General features: G+C 31.7%; 1 protein-coding gene across 1 annotated transcript; it reads right to left on the reverse strand.

Moving 5' to 3' along the window:
* Positions 1-57: 57 nt before the first annotated feature.
* LOC132733233 (uncharacterized) lies at positions 58-16,955 on the reverse strand. Its single transcript, XM_060719837.1, has 13 exons — positions 16,840-16,955; positions 15,512-15,706; positions 14,594-14,782; positions 13,926-13,946; positions 13,311-13,505; positions 8,976-9,158; positions 8,364-8,514; positions 7,610-7,712; positions 6,728-6,943; positions 3,754-3,906; positions 3,512-3,529; positions 2,756-2,838; positions 58-423 (listed from the first exon to the last, which is right to left on the reverse strand). The coding sequence occupies exons 1-13, from the start codon at positions 16,904-16,906 to the stop codon at positions 336-338; spliced, it is 1,662 nt and encodes a 553-aa protein (XP_060575820.1). The 5' UTR covers positions 16,907-16,955; the 3' UTR covers positions 58-335.
* Positions 16,956-17,081: the final 126 nt, after the last annotated feature.

Below are 17,081 nucleotides of genomic sequence, written 5' to 3' on the forward strand. Positions count from 1 at the left end.
ATTTATTCTATTATTTATCAAAGCTTAATTATTTCATGCTAAGTATGTATATTTTTCCCCATTTCATTAAGTTTACCTTTTGTATTATAGAAATTGTTTTAGCATTGTCTTTTCAAAACACTATGATTGAAAGGAAAAAGAATGTTTCAAAAGTAGTGATCATAAGGTTACATGCTTTGCTTTGTACATTATAACCATCATTTAATCAGTGTTGTTTCTTTATCAGGTATCGGTGTAATGAATGATTCCTTTTCTGCCGAAAATACATGACACGTTGTTCAAGTTATTGTTTCATAAACTCCACTGCAAAAACTTTAAACAAAAGACTAAAAGCATTAAGCTATGTGGAAAGTTACAACCTCTGTTTGGTATCTTTTATTCCTGTATAATGTATAATTTCCTTCCTCCTGAGCTTCATAATACCTGAAAAATAGATAAGTGAAATATTGGTTTTGTTTGTTTATTTATTTGGTTTACGGTACATCAACACGATATTTGTCAATTGGTGTCGAAACAGGAAAAATGATTTTGGCTAACCTCGGGTGTTATAAACTTAAAATTAACACCAGGTTCAAAGCAACCTCGCTTGCTGAAGGTTACTGATGCACATAACCCATTTTATCGGCAGGGATACACTGTGGCTGCAATTCTTATGTCCTAACCATTAAAAGCATCAACTCAATCACAAGGAAATCTTGCTTTTGTAAAAAGTTAAACACACATATATTATAACACGATTGTGACGCATCATTTTTAAATTCATTAAAATCATTTGAAAATATGTTCACCTTAAATACTATCATTATATCATACTTACATTATAAGTTTTGGTAAAACTGACATTCCATTCCCTGTAACCTTTCAAATTTCGTTTTTGCTTTAAATAGACATATGTTCTTGAACAAACTTTTTTAATGATATCATGCTTAAATAAACACAGGAAATATCACGAGGGGAGTTCAGTAAGAACGTAAAACTTTCCTAATAGCAGCATATGCCTTTATGATAAATGTCGTCTGTTTGGTTCCTAAACGAAATTTCTGTAGTTTCCTTGAACTCTTTATTTTCCTCGATCCACGCAAAGGGGTCTTTAAATTCGAAACAGATAATAATCACTTCGGGCCAGGTCTGGAATGAATGGCGGATGACTTTATTGCTCAAACTTACAAATGGCCGTTTGTACAACTCTGGACATGTGCACTGGGACATTGAGAAAAGGACACTGTGTGCTAGCTTCACCCTTCGTTTTTGATATTAATGATATTAGCATAGTATTCACCTGTAATTGAAAAACATGTATGCTTGCAAGCTGTTCATATGATACCTTTTGATTCCCAATAAAACCGTTGCCATTACTTTGTCGGCTAATGGTTCGGGATAGTTCTTAAAGCCATTTGGGACTGACTAGTCTTAATGTTCCGTCTTCTGCCTTGCTTCGTCGGGCCCTTGTAGGTGATTTTCTTGTTGCTCTGTCTTCCTTTAGGACATTGAGTACTTTTGTTATAGTCATTGGGTTTACTTTTATATGTTTCTACATTATCATTTTGGTGTTTTACTTATTTAACCTTGTTTTGTAACCATAACAACTGTTAGAATTTCACTTAGCGAGGATTCATTTTATTTACACTGTCTCGTTTATAGGAACATGGTGGTGCTAAGAGCGAGGTTTGGTGCACCATTAACCGGTTCAAACTCCCCAGCAGTCATTATTATGCTGCTGACCGTTCCAAGGCGGTGCCCCTCTGTGTTCCTCAGATGTATGTCTATGTTGTTTCATACTGTTTTGGTGACACTTTTGCTTGTGTCCCTTGTTGTTTTCTCGTCTACGGTAAGTATCTTCCCCATTGCCCCAAGTTTTTATTTCTTTGATTACCCCCCTTCCCCCGGTCTCCTGTCCCCTTCCCTTTTGTGGGCCTATTATTTATTTAATCATTTATTTGTTTTCTTTGAATTCCTAATCAGTTACAAATTATTTATCATTTAGTGATTAACCTGTCCGTGCTCTGTCTTTGCCCTGTCCTGTTTTTGTTTTGGTTCTGTCTGGGCTCCTTGCCATTGGTTTTTGTTGATGGGTCATATGGGGGTTGCGTTCATTGAACGCCGTCTTTCCTTGTTGATCTTGTTTATATTTTAGGTGAGGGTAAACCAGTGCGCTCCCATTGTATGGCCTCTGTATTACATAGGTTCCAGTGGTGAAACAAAGTTTCATCTCCTGTTACAAGACTATTATGAAAGTCTGGGATTACACACTTGTAAAAGCTCCTGACCTGACACTATCCTCTGATCTTTTATGTTCAGGTATCTTGATACCATCCTAGCAGATGTTTTTGATATGCCAAAAGATTGTTCATAGATTAAAGTGTAATAAATTCTGGTAAATTCTGAAGCAAGTTTGGCAACTTTGATTGGACGATCATTGAGCAGTCTATCATCTCCTAGCTGGTGAAATCAGGAGAACAACCTGGCTCAAGATAATCATATTCTAAGATGTCTCAACCACGATTAATTTATAGTGACCATTTTGCCACTGTGAAATACTTTTGGCTACTATCACCATACATTTCAGTCATGCGGCGATGGATTTCTTTGGTGTTATACATTAGTTATGAGCCTCATGACTTCTGTTGACTACTGTTTAGACCAATGAGATTACAGATATATTTAGATCATATAATAAAGAAAAATATCGAGTTCTACGGACTTTAACTCTCATTGTTTTGTAAAACATTATAAATATACATGTATATTTTCTTACAATCCGTCTACTGTTCTCATATGTGGATCGACGTGTGAGTAACATCTTTTGTTCCGATGTCTGTCATTGTCTGTTACTGTGACCTGAAATTACATAAAAATACATTATACTAAAGACAATTGTAAAATACTTACATATGTTCTGGTGTAATCCAGTATTCCTACTTGAATACTATACTATCACCCTTAGGATATGTTATTTGTCTTTTGACAACTTGTCTTTGATATACAGGCTTCATTACCACAGTTCTTCTTTTAAAATTCCTTTTTATTTAGTTTCACCCATTGTTTTTCTCGTTTAGCACACACACAGCCTTTATTTGGCGACCATACGCCGCTTGTCATGGTATGACATGACCATGTCGCATTGAAGGTTCCATTATAACCGCCGTATGAACACATCTGCGCGTAATGTTTCTAAATTCAAAATTTCACAATTTTCACGTTTAAATGTTAGATTCTACTTAAGCTGGGGGCGTGGATGGTACCTTGCATTTTCTAGTACTGAACATGAACAGGCTCAATCACACCGAGTCTGCAACATTTTTTCAGTTCACTCGTTGTGGGCGTTCTGTAGGAATTCTGTTTTCAGATTTCAGATTTTTCTCTATTTTATTGCATAATATAATAAGACCATAAGGACCTCCTTTTAAAGAAATGATGAAAGTGTTAAATGAAATTTAAATCCCTAAGCATTCTATGGTCGTCTTAATGTTAAACAACTGATGCCATTTAAAATTAAATCAAATTCACTCACATGAATGGCTCCTATAGTCTGAAACAAAAGAAAAACATTAAAAGAAAATATAGTTCTCACCTATATGACACATGTACTAGTTTTTACACAAATAAACCCATCTATAAATATTGTAATAAAATAGTGATATGAAAGCCTTTAAATACATTATTAAACATTCAAAATTTTGTTTAGGTTTATTTTAAAACAGTACCATCTCTTTGCAATCATGAAATAAACTCAAGGAAGGGAATTAACTATACCTCTGATCTGACTGATCTTCGTTTGTCATGACCAGTGGTGTCTGTTACATATACTTGTAGGTCGAAGTCTGTTGCATCGTCATATGTGCTGTCAGCAGTTGTCAACATTATCCTATGTGTGGTACTTGTCCATTGTTCATCTTTCTTTAAACTCTGTACAAAAGTGTTATCTTTAAATGAATACTCAAAATGTTTGTGTCATTTTATAAAGGATGTTATCGTTAGTACACGTTTGCACAGACGCGTTCTTACAACAATATTCATATTTTATCCATGGGATTGAGCAGTCCCTGCGAGGAGAATAAAATAAAATTCAAACGGTTCCAAATCAACAATTAAACTAGAATGTATTAAACACTCTAAAATAAGTAAAAATAGGTATACCAATACTCAAAAAAGTTCCCGGAGACGGATATAACCTCATGGTTTATTATAAAGACATATAATCTCGCACAATATGTCATATAACACCTACGTATTTGCAACGATTATATCAAATGTTTGTAAATAGCTTAAATGGTTAAAAGGTGATCTATAAAGTATTCAATAATGTTTCAAAAGGTTTTAACAGACATCGACAATTTTGATTTACAACATTGTAAAATCTTTTGATAATTTTCTAAACAAAACAATCTATTAAAATTCTTGCTTAAGTTTATTATAAAAATGATAAAACATTTATATACCTCGTTTGCATTGAATATTTAAAGTAAACATGCTATTCAATGCAAATATATAGATTATCTACACTCATTAGACAATACAGATGTATGATGAAACACAAATATCTACTACAACAATAATGCACAAGGGCCGTTAGTCCTTCGCATGAAAATTATTGCCTTAATTAGATAATTACAGTTGTGTAATATAAAGATTATGGTAATTATGCAAGCAATGTCTGTTTAAGTCTGGAACCTTTTTAGGATCATATCAAATGTTTTGTTGTAATACAATTGAAAGTAATCTTACATGAGGTAAAGACGACTCCACAGACATCTTAACCTCAATAACCTCAACCCTTTTTCAAGTTTATTTAAGTTATCTGAATAGAGACCACTTACACGTGTGGTTGAAAAATCAAGGTTCAAAAAGAGAAAACAGTAGCAAAATCTTATAACACCTTGCAGCATTATTAACCTTGAACCCGGTGAATGACAGGCGTCCATGAAAATGCGTCATAAGTAAATTTCCAAGACCCACAAAATCCTCAAAAAACAAAAGTTGTTTCCAATGATTGCAAATAAATATTTTTTTCTTAAATCTTTTTAAGGTCCAGAAATACAAATTTTAAACATGTGTGTTTTTCCCTTAATGTATATTTGTCCATATAAGAACATTAAAAACCATCCGAAACAATCATAGACATGACATTGAGATCAATTGTGTCAATGAAATATCTATTCCAGGCAATATGATAGTGCCGTTGTGTTCAAATATAAGCAAAATTCAATAATTTATTTCTAAGTTCATATTTTGATAACAAGGTTATAGCCATTTTATTAAAGATCAACCATTTGACATAAAATGAAATTTTAGCGCTCTTAAAGGATTCTGTTTTCTGTATTTTGTTAGGTTATACTGAAATTTCTGTTTTTATTAAAAATAAAATAAAAAGTGAAAATACATGTACTACTTTTCGGACACAAACAATAACGCAAGCACGAGCGGAAGGATGATAGACAATGTGCGATTATAAAACGTTTACTTTTAAACTTAAAATAATATAAAAAAATTAATATTTTTTCTTAAAACGAAAGGAAAATGGTGACATCATACAAAGGCTTTTATTATATATTTGCAATGATCATTTGTTGAATGCAAGTGAACTAACTGTCCTGAATTTACCATTTGATATGAGGCTTAGTTCTAGTACAGCGATTTCATAATAGTTACATATGTTTAAACAAAATGTGTATTATCAATTGTTAAAGCATATGTAATATTTCAATTAACGCAGTCAAATGCTAAATGTTTAATGCAAATAATAATGATATCATATAGTCACACAGATCCCTAAATTGCGTTCAGCCGTGTTTTGTAAACGGACTCCATTTTCTAAGGTTTTAACGGTAACAATAACTATCCTTAACCTTAACCTTAAATGTTTCAGTGCTCAGTATTTTTATAGAATTATTGATTTGTTTATTTGAACATTCTCTCGCTGGAACGCTTCTGTCTGAAATTGAAAGTATTTGCGTGCTCTAACAAACAATTCAAATACAACACGTGGATGTAATATAATGGGTTGACAGATTATTTGTAATAATTGCATTATGCCTCTATTGTTTTCAAAACGCACGATTTATGAAAATTAAATGAAGATGTTCAATTAGGTTGGTGCTTAGATGTTATGTGTTGTGGTAAGAAGCTTGCATTGGTTACATTTGTCCGTGAACAATCTCAATCAATATATCACTTTTTAATTTGAACACAATAAACATATTTACTGTTTTAAATGAATTTGACTTACGCCCATGTATCATTTTGACAAATATATTTATAGGCTACACTGTAATAAATTAATATTTTCAAAGAGTTTTTTTATTTTTGTTTTTTATTTCATTCTTTTTTTGGGGGGGGGGGGGAGGGGGGTCGTTATAGGAACACAGTATAGTTTATAAGGCTTTTTTCCAGCTTTAATGATGGAAGAACACCTCAGGTGCCCATCTGTACATTATTTCAATCACAAACGAAAACCTGACTAGAACCACCGGCGTTCCGTAGGTTTCTCATATGATCAGTTTGCCTCAGAAACATAAACCTGTATTTTAAACATGGAAATGAACCCGTTTTGCTTGTTCCTTTAGGAGAATTTCCCCATCTTTAAATACAAGCAGACATGTAATGGTAAAAGACATTTGAAACCGTTATGTTTATTTCAAAGCATCAGAATCATCACTTCGTCAAATACGTACATTGTGTATATATGAAGATATATGTGAAATATGTGTAATACATATTTAAATGTTACCTTTATTTTAACAAAAGGATTACCCACATCAGCGATGTTTTGTACACGAAGTTTTCCTGTACACATATCAGGTACAGAAGATTCATCTTCAAAAGTAATTCTTTCTTCACAATTTGGTTCTTCGTCATCAGTGTAATAGCAGCCTTTAGGAATTGTCTGCTCGATATCAACAGTAGCAGAACCGCTTTTGCTCAGTGTAATGGAATCGTCCTTTACCTGTAAGAAAGACAAAACATGTTGCCTTTTCGATGATTATAGAAAATGTTGTTGATGCTATTGTTTCTGTTGGTGTGTTTATGTTATGGATGAATCATGACATATTTTTATAAGTTTAAGCCAAATTTTTACTTCTTTTGTCCCGCGTAAAGGCTATAATGTTTTCAGGACTCTTTTCCATCCACGTGATCAACACTGTACCTGGGGACCAAAAAATACATCAAAAAAAAGGGTTTTTTGGGAAAAAACCAGTAACAGTCATTTATATTAGTTTTTTTCTAAAAAAATAGAATCAATTTAACAAGGGGTTGGAGCAATGATCTTTTTTTTTATTTAAATCACTTGGGAATATTAAGGGCTTACCAGCACTCATTGTTCTGAAATAAGCACGCGCCCTTTTGACCTAACCCCCGTAAATCTTAAAAATCAAAAATAGTTTTATATTTGTGTCTGGATAAAGCTATAATCTCTACAAAATTCTAATACATTTGACGTATAAGGCAGTGAAATAAATATTCAACTGATTAATGAAGATATTAAGAGGTTATTCTTAAAATGTTGATTAATTTCCGACTCAATTGTCTATATAGTTAAGTGAGTGTTAGATGATTTAAAAACATGTATTGAAACATCAAATGAGTTTATGTAATGTAATAACCAAGTTACCTCATACCCAGGTCCAAGAGCCGATAAGAAATCTTCCTTAAATAAAAGTTCGTCCTGATTTGAAGAGGGTCCCATCTGAACTTGGAATGTACCATTTATGTACCTAAAAAAAGAAAGATACCCTGAAAGAACGTTTATGCGTATAATCAACATTATTTGTATATGTATATAATAAAATGTAATCTCTAAATAAATGGCACATGAGTGTAGATGACAATCAGTAAAATATAAGGTTTTATCCGTGAAATAAGAACCATGACAGTTGTCACTCACTGTGAGTGATTCCCGAATTTCTTATTGGCTATGATTCCGTAAATTCGTAAATACGTGAAAAGGTTATGGTTGCGTTTTGTTCTTTATACTATCCATAGTTAAATGAAACGCCCCAGTAACTATTATATTTGTTTGCACTGTGTAACGTCGCAGAGAGCTCTCGGCGAATAAAGATATGGGGAGAGTTTTGTCTGTTGCACTGTAGTATATATAGCTCTTCGTCAGCTGTATATTTGCAGTACAAACGAATAAAGCTTCGGGATACAACATTCATTTGATTGAAATAACAAAATAAGCATGTCATTCCATATTCTGTAGAGTCTAAAAAGTTTTTTTATGTCAATTTTGTGTATTTTAGGTAATTACAAATTACGATATCATGCAATATTTATATGGGGATAGATTATTTGTTCAGAAACAATCTTTAAGGTGAATTTTAAGGAGATAATACGAAAGAAAATGAAAGAGTAACTTTATTTACCATTTTGTGATATACGTTACCCCATCAAGTATGTCAGATTCACATCTATATTGCAGAAAGGGACTATAAACTTTACGTAATTTGCCGTTGTCTTCAGTATTCAGGATTTTATGACCAATTTCGGGCTTGACTTTCACATTGTTCCGATGCACTGTAACGAATCATACAAAGTAATAGAGGTTCAATGTTGTGACATTATGCTTATGTTTTCATTGTCAAATTGAGCTGAATTGAGTACATATTTCAACAGATTGACTGCTCTGATAGTGATTGAACAGCAATTTCTACTTGGAAAAGTTTAGGATAAGATATAAATATGCCTTATATATAAAAAGACTGTCCCAATTTTGTTTTTATAAAATGAACATTACAGGTAAATACCGTTGGATATTTTCAGATTGTTTAATATTGGATTTAAAATATTTTTAGATAAGCTAACAAGTAAATATTCAACTCAATCACACTTTTTCTATCCTACTAAAACAAATAGATAGCTTAAATTTGATATGGATTTAAAATAAAAATTTTTTTTTTCGAAATCTAATTTATGGCCAGCAAAAATCTTTTAATATTTTGTATCTTTTTATGATTTTACAAAAAATTATGCTCTACCTAAGCATAAAAAATCACTCCAAGTTGCGAAATAAGAGAAATCAAATTGAAGTTGTCCGTTGCACAATCTGGTATAAATGTATATGTCAGAACAGGTGTTCGTTTCATAATCACCATATTTTTCATGAACCCAGCACATCGACAGTCTCACTGGTGTTTCACTAAGCACATTTGGAAATGGCTCTGCAATAATAAATCAAAGCATTGAATGTACTGATGGGGAGGCTATGACAGAATGTTTCAGACTTATAGTTTCTTTTCTTTTTGCTTAAAATGTGCTGTTAAATAAGAAGATATGCACATTGCGCCATTTATCGTTCAACCATTCATATATATGGTTAATATGGTTGACTATTCATTTTGTTAATATTCCAGAACATTTCATTGAGGTGTACATTCGGATTGTTAATCATGCAAATTTTGAAAAACCTAAAAACCATTCATAAATGACATACCAGCAGGTATGACGACTGTTCATTATAATATCATAATACCATTTTACAACTTACGGTTCCTTATCAAAATATTCTAGGACTGTTCATCATAAATACTTTATGTCATTTTAATATCATTGAATGATAATAACAACTGCAAGTTAAGCAACATTTTAATTGAACATAAAAATTATACATATTTACATGTACCATAATTGAGATCAATAAGACACTGTCTTGTGATGAGTATTAATATTCATTCTCTATGGACAGAAAGTTGTCTTCTCCCGAAGCAAATCTCGAATTAAATCACGTTTCAGAAAATTATTCCCATTTCATTACTCGTCGCTGACTTTGACGGCTTCGGATAATATTAAAGCTAAATATTTCTTGAAAAAATACATATCTGCAAAGCTTATTCAAAATTGAATCAACCTAAGTGAAAATTGATCAGGAAGTTATATTCTTTTTTTTACCGCCAACACTCAACCAACTTATGGTAGTTTAATCGATAGATTTTAAACCTCGCTAGCTTGAAAATATATACTGCGGAAAATCTGTTGTTAACAGGGTGTGCGGTTATCACGTAGGGTTTTCCTTGTCGACCATTTCCCGCAAATAGATGAGAACATCGAAGCATCAGTGCTATAAATGGTGTTATAAATAGCGTGTTTTGGAGGTTTTTGTTGAAACTTCTCCAAATCCCTCCAGGGATATGCACGTCGCAGAGAAGCCACACGGCAGGTCAAGGTCAAGTCATCTCAAGTACCAAAGGTGATTGGTTGAACTGTCGTAACTTACTCTGGAGGTTTGGCGCTAATGAACGCCGTTTTTGTTGTCGTCAATCAGGAAGTTGATGCCTTGACAGTACTGTCGTCTCCTTTACCACTAACGAACGAAGAATGGGCTACCAGGAAGATTCTGCTTCAAAAAGACGTCCCCGATGCTATAATCTCGGACATATGGTTATTCCTGCGCCGAGAATAATTGAACTTAAAACACACACTCTTGTTGAAAAAAAACAAAAAAAACAAAAAAAAAAAACAACAACATATTTTCTGTAGTAATTTTTCAAGTGTTGTAAAATGAAAACGAAATTCGATTCATGCCGCCAATTAATTTTAGAACACAAGCATATAAGTTATTTTTATTTGATTTATTCAAATAAACATTAATCACTTCAGCGCGCGCAAATATCGTTTTCAAATTAAAATTTCGTAAGATACAAATGTATGTTGATGAATTTCCGATGCTCGACTGTAAGTCATTCGTATATATATGCGGTTTTTTTTTGTTTTTGTTTTTTAAAGCTTCTTATTCTTTAATATTTTTATGTATCTCACAATCTGTATTGAAAATTTTATTACACATGGACTATCAAATTATGATTCGTTGCCCTAGAATTGAATAAACTTTCTAATTACACAATACGGGGTCATTCATTTGATTGAAGACTGATCTTTGCGTCTTTCTCTGAAATAATTATTTCCTTGTTAAAACATATTTGACCACATATTTCTGTCATTTAACTGTTCCCTTTACTTCCGATTTTTGTTGTACCGAAACACATGTTTCTATTTGTGATTTCTATTCGAATCCTTAATCAGTTTAATGGGATCACCACCGGGTAAACGACTACTAGGTACTTTTGTCATGTTTTTTTACCCCAAATATTTGAATGTTTCTATTGGGATTAAAATGAGCGTAGATAACTAAACAACTGGTTGTATAAATCCCTGACCTGTCTAATTCTAATTATGAGATTAGTGGATATATTAAGACATTCAATACAAAATATTCCTAAACAAAAGAGCACATGTTTAAATTTATTCCTTTACAAATAAAAGATCAGAGTAGGGATCTGTCAATTGCCAGACATATTTTTAAAAGATACTTTTATGTTAAAAGTTTGATTAATGAATTATGTAAGATGAAAATAGTAAGTATTGCTTTTTTATTTTGCTAATATTAAATGTAATCTTGTGGTGAAATTTTGTCGGATTTTGTAGTTAAATAGTTTTTTTTCGGCGATACATGGTTAAGAATATAATGTTTTCAAACTATATGTTCATCCCCATTAGTGAATTTTTAGTTAAATGTATGCAAAACATTTACTAACAGCTATATGATATAGCGGTTTATGAGCGTTTTCCGCGTACAGCCTCCTAAGGTGTACTAATAAGTTAGTTTTCCTTAGTTATCACGCAAGCATGATCCATGTATCTGATGTTAGCGACAGTTTACGATTATTTGTCTTTAAAAAATATTAAGGACTATTAATGGTTTATAACAACAAAAGAACATGCATGATATTGAGACTACGGTGTTGCTGTTCATAAACAGTTGGTCGCTGCGTAGTAATTGGAAAATTGTTATCAAAAATAATAAAGAATATTTGCCACCTAATTAAAACATTTACCTATAAATTTTCATTTATGCTTTTTGTTTAAAAAAGATTGATAAAGTTATTATATAAAAGGTTTTCGTACCAGAACTATTTATTACCAACGTACGTATGCCTAAACCTGATTACCGCGGCAGTATGACGTCACGGAGTAGTGATTTTGAAAAAAATAACCAAAACAAAATCAAGAATTTTTCAGAGAATTATTATCTTTACAAATTGCAGATATGAAATAAAAGAATGAAAATATTTTCATATGGTAAATGTCTGTGATGAGTGATGAGTCAGCTTAGAAAAAATCAAGGTACTATTTTTTGACCTGATTACCGCGGCAGTAAGATTTGACGGATGGTATTAACATTGGGTAGGCATAGCCTCCCCAAAAAAAGGTTCTGTATTAAGAAGCGTTTATTAACTATGGCATATTATTTACAGTACACGATACAAAGGCGTATCATATTGTCTGTGTCTTTACACAAAGTAAGGTCTCTTAAATACAATTAATAAATGAAAATATAATATGTAATTGTGAAAGAGATATAATTTCAGTTGATATTTTGATTAACATGTAGGAGGGTATTGACGTTATTACTTTCACAGAGTCAAACATTTGAGCAAAACGTAATGATTATGACATTTCGTCAATTTTCTGTAAAAATGTCTTATTCTATCAAATGTCAAATGTCTTTTTGCTGATTAATAAGCCAAAGGTAAGCGTAAATCAATTCAATTCAGACAGCTTTTGTAATACATTGACTCGAACCATATAAAGCCGCATCTGTAAAGTATATAATTATCCGCCCATATAAATTATGCACATCGAAGAGAAAGTATTTACAATGATAAGAAGACCGGATGTATAGTCTTAAGTTGTCGGGCACTCGTACACAAGAAGTATAGGAGATATAGAAAGAGGAAGGGGGGGGGGGGGTTAACGACGATGATGAGAAGAGCGGTATACACTCTCGCGGTGTCTTAAGGTCTGATGCGTATTTTGAAAAGGCGCTATACTCTACATATTATCTGCCAAAATTTGTATATTGATTTTAGCACAGTTTCTTGGCGAGTAATTTGCAATGTTTGCCATTTGTTCCTCATTTAAAACGCCTGAAGTTTGCTGTGTAAGCATATGGTGTGAAAAAAACCTTATTGTAGTTCAAACGGGGCCGATTGAATAGCGTTTGGGATTTTTACACGACATTTTATCCTTGTGTGAATTATTTCAAAACTATGTTAAGTTGTAAGTGAATATTACACAAATTGTAGTGATAATTCAGGCAAGAAAAAAACTGTCAGGAAAAAAACTGTGTGAAATCTTATAATTTATTTGGACTTCAGGTAAATAAAATATTATTAATTCTGTATTTTCGAAACGAATGTTGTTAATGTTGTTTGTCGTTAGACGTTTCTATCTAAATCATGTGTAGAAATATTCATAATTTAGTTGTTGTTTTCTTGTAAATTAACACGGTCATAAAATGTATCATGTATATTCACCTTGAAGAATATATCCATATTGATACTGCAGACATTCATTAAAGACTTCGTCTTCGTCATCTTTTGATGGAGGCAAGAACTGTTTTCCATTTACAAAAGCATTCATCCAGCCATTTTTTATATCACCAAACTCGAAGTTAATAATTCCGCCATTCTCATTTTTAGTCTGATAGACGTGTTCTGTATCGTTGCAACCTGTATAGGGGAAATCTCTAAAATTTCTTGCATATTCATAAAACGCAAAAGTTACTTCTAAACTATACACATATAATAATTGTTGATACTTATCATACAGTCTTTTCTTAAAGCATCTTTATGTTGACCCAAATACCAATCTTGGTCAAGCAACCAAGGACCACCGGCAAGGAGCCCAGTAGTACATTAAACAAAAACAAAAATAGGAGAGGACACAATAGAAATGCACGATCGAAGCGTTATTTTAAATATTTGATATTAGGTAAAAGAAACTGACAAATTTAATAATGAATATAATCTATGAGCATAAACAATAGAGACTATTAGAGGTTCTTTTTTAGCTATGATCCTGATCTTTATATCTTAGTGGACACGGTGCCAATCTAGCAGGTAAGCAGAAAACAAATTTAATTTACTTACCACTATTACTGTATATGCGATCTGAAAAGAAACAACTTCTGTCTAAGTTGTTTTCATTGTCGATTATATTTTCATCATTTCATATTAAATTTGAGTTGATGAATGTCTGCTCAGTAGAAATGTATGATGTTTGATCATTTTAATAAAATATTTGATTGATGAATACTCATTGCGTCAAATTAAGATCGACTGTTAAATTTTTCGCCTGTTGGTTTATACGTATTTCTCTTATTTACACCGTACACTCCACACAAAATTACCCTTCCACAGCTATTGATACAAGCTTGCGTCACGTGCGGCTGATTGGAAGAAAGGATACCGCAGAGCTATTCTCCAGTTGCCTTCCCCCCGTAATAATGTACAAGATTGTATCGATAAATTATTCAAAATTAAAACTGGCATTAGTGTTCAAACATATTCATTAACGCAATGCCATGGCTAATACGAAGCGATCCCTTAAACTAATGACAAGGCAAAGAGATACGCATTTGAGATGTATTTTTAAATTAAGATTTGACCTTCATTACCCTTTTTAGATTTTATATAACAATTTTCTACAATGATTACTTAAGTTTAGAGCTATCTTTAACTGCATTTATGTCATAAAAAATATAAATGTCTTCAAAGTATCTAATAACTTGTTGATTAGTATTCTATGTTGTTCTTACCAAAACAAATGTACAGGTCCCATCTATCTAAAACATTGAAACTTTGCTCAGGAAATCTGTAGAATAGATGACCATGACATTTTCTCATTTCAACAACAATATCATCTTCGCATTTACCATTTTGATTGAGACCGCATGCTGGCAATGTTACTATGTCATCACTTATAGTCGATATATCTGGATGTTTATCTATCAAATTAGGCAAACATGTTTAAGTTCAATTTCATTTCTTTTTCAAAAGTCTAAACCAATACCGTCAATGTTTTGAATAAATGATTGACTTCTCATTTAAGATGCATGTAAAAGGTTTTCAAAAGGTTTTTAAACGCAACATTCGAAATAATAAAAAGCAAGTGAACATCATATTTCATCTTATCTTTATATAATATGTTAAAGGGGCTCCAATGATATTTTTAACATGACAGGACTGGATACTGTAGTTTTGATCTTGTGATTTTATTATCAATTTTTAATATATACGAATAGATTATAGCATATCAAATTGTTCCCTCCGTTTCCCCAGAATATTTTTTTATTTTATAAAAGACCTAGTAATGTAAAGCGTTGAAACGATTTTAATTCAAATCTTGCAAAGATGTGCATCTTATATCGAGTTTTAATTCTGAGGACATTTTCGGTTTTTAATTAAACGTTTCATTTGCTAAACTGGTTGATGTAAGAATTTTTATTTTTTACGTATTCAGGTTTTTTGGACCTTAGTGGGGCTCCTGATATGTATAAATAGTAAATAGTGCAACTCCCCTTACAATTACTGTCACATATAATTTGTACTGGTTTATCAATAATACAGGGTCATTGCAAAATGTGTTTGCTGTAATGACAACGAGAAGAATGACTGAATTTGTATAACATATAATGTATCATAAACAAATACTTAATTTTAAGCATGTCACAAACCTTTGAGAGCAATCAAAGTTCCCCAGTCAAGTTGACACTCAGTTCCTACATTTTCTTTTGAAGGTATTTGTACATATCCTCCCCAGAATGTCATGTTATACCACCAATTGTCGTATAACGATATATACCAGTTATAGTAGTAAGATGAAGGGTTATAATATGCATACATATTGATCCCATTGCAATCGGTGCTATCTAAAAGAAGAAAGGACAATTTATATGTCAATTTGAAAAGAATTATCGAATTTGAAAAGTTTCAAAACTTATTAAGTTAGGATGTAAAGTTGGATTAAATTAATCGTACATTTTATAGCAAGACATACTTTAAAGTCTTTAAATAATCTGAATTCTGTTCACATTTTGAAGTGTAAGTTTACATTGAATATCTGTAAATGCAGTTTGAAAGAGTCTTGCCTTTAATGGCATTTAGAGAAGTTAACATGCGTACTAATGAAAACGAAACTTCTAACAACAACAACAACAGTTTCAAATATCTATGTATAAAATGTTTGTATAAACAGTAATAAAAATGATAAATAATAATAAGAATAAAAATAGATAATGATTTAAGCATTAACTGAACATAAACAATACAATAGAACAATATATAATACACATAAAGATGTTTTAACTCCTCCTCTGGTCATCATTTAAAATTCATCTTCATGGAAATTGAACTATTTACATATCTTTGCTATAATACAAGTTACCTTAATATGTAAAAAAATCCTAAATCAACTTTTTACTTTGTTTGTTTTGTTCAGATTTGGTATTTTACATTATGTAGAATATAACCCCCCTAAATGACTGCCACTTTTGGCAAGGTGTTAATGTTGTAAAAAGTCTGAAATTTGTAATTTTAATTCCTTATGCTGTTGTTATTATAATACATCTATATTTTAAAAAGTTATGCATGAATTTATAAAATGTGTGGAATACAATTGAAAGGGTGAAACGTTAAACAGTTAATAAGTTAAGAGAGTAATTATGCTGCACAGAAATTCTGATCTCTGTTTCTAAATCTCGTAAAGTATTAATCATGCAAAATGATAAAAATTAATCGTTAAGGTACTATTTACGATATTAAGACGCTGAATTATACAAGATTAGTCAACATTTCTATTGATGCTTCTTTATACTGCAGATTTTTTTTGTCTTTTTGTTTCAGGACACTGGTTTAATTAGACTTCACAAATCATATGCACAAGTTTAAATAAATAGGTAAAAAGAATAAATAAATCATTTAAAACCAGCACAATGCTGATCGGCTACCATATTCGAAATATCTTACTTTTAAAAAGAGATATTTAAAATCTAAAAACACAAACCTGCAACAGATAAGCCCATTTTTAATCCTATTAGAAAAAGACCTATCCAAACGATATGTGCATCCATTTCGATTGCCACCTATATTTTAAGTCAGCTACGGCAATATCAAAGTATGCAAGAAATACAAATGTTCTACTGTTACACAAGAGATTCGACTTGAACAGTACTATAGACTAGTTAGATTATTTGTCTTGATAACTTTTTCAATTGGAAACCATTGAAAAAAAATTATGTAGTTATA

The sequence above is a fragment of the Ruditapes philippinarum genome, unplaced genomic scaffold, assembly GCF_026571515.1.
Source record: "Ruditapes philippinarum isolate M1 unplaced genomic scaffold, ASM2657151v2 ctg823_1_1_1_1, whole genome shotgun sequence".
In the NCBI taxonomy this organism is placed as follows: Eukaryota; Metazoa; Mollusca; class Bivalvia; order Venerida; family Veneridae; genus Ruditapes; species Ruditapes philippinarum.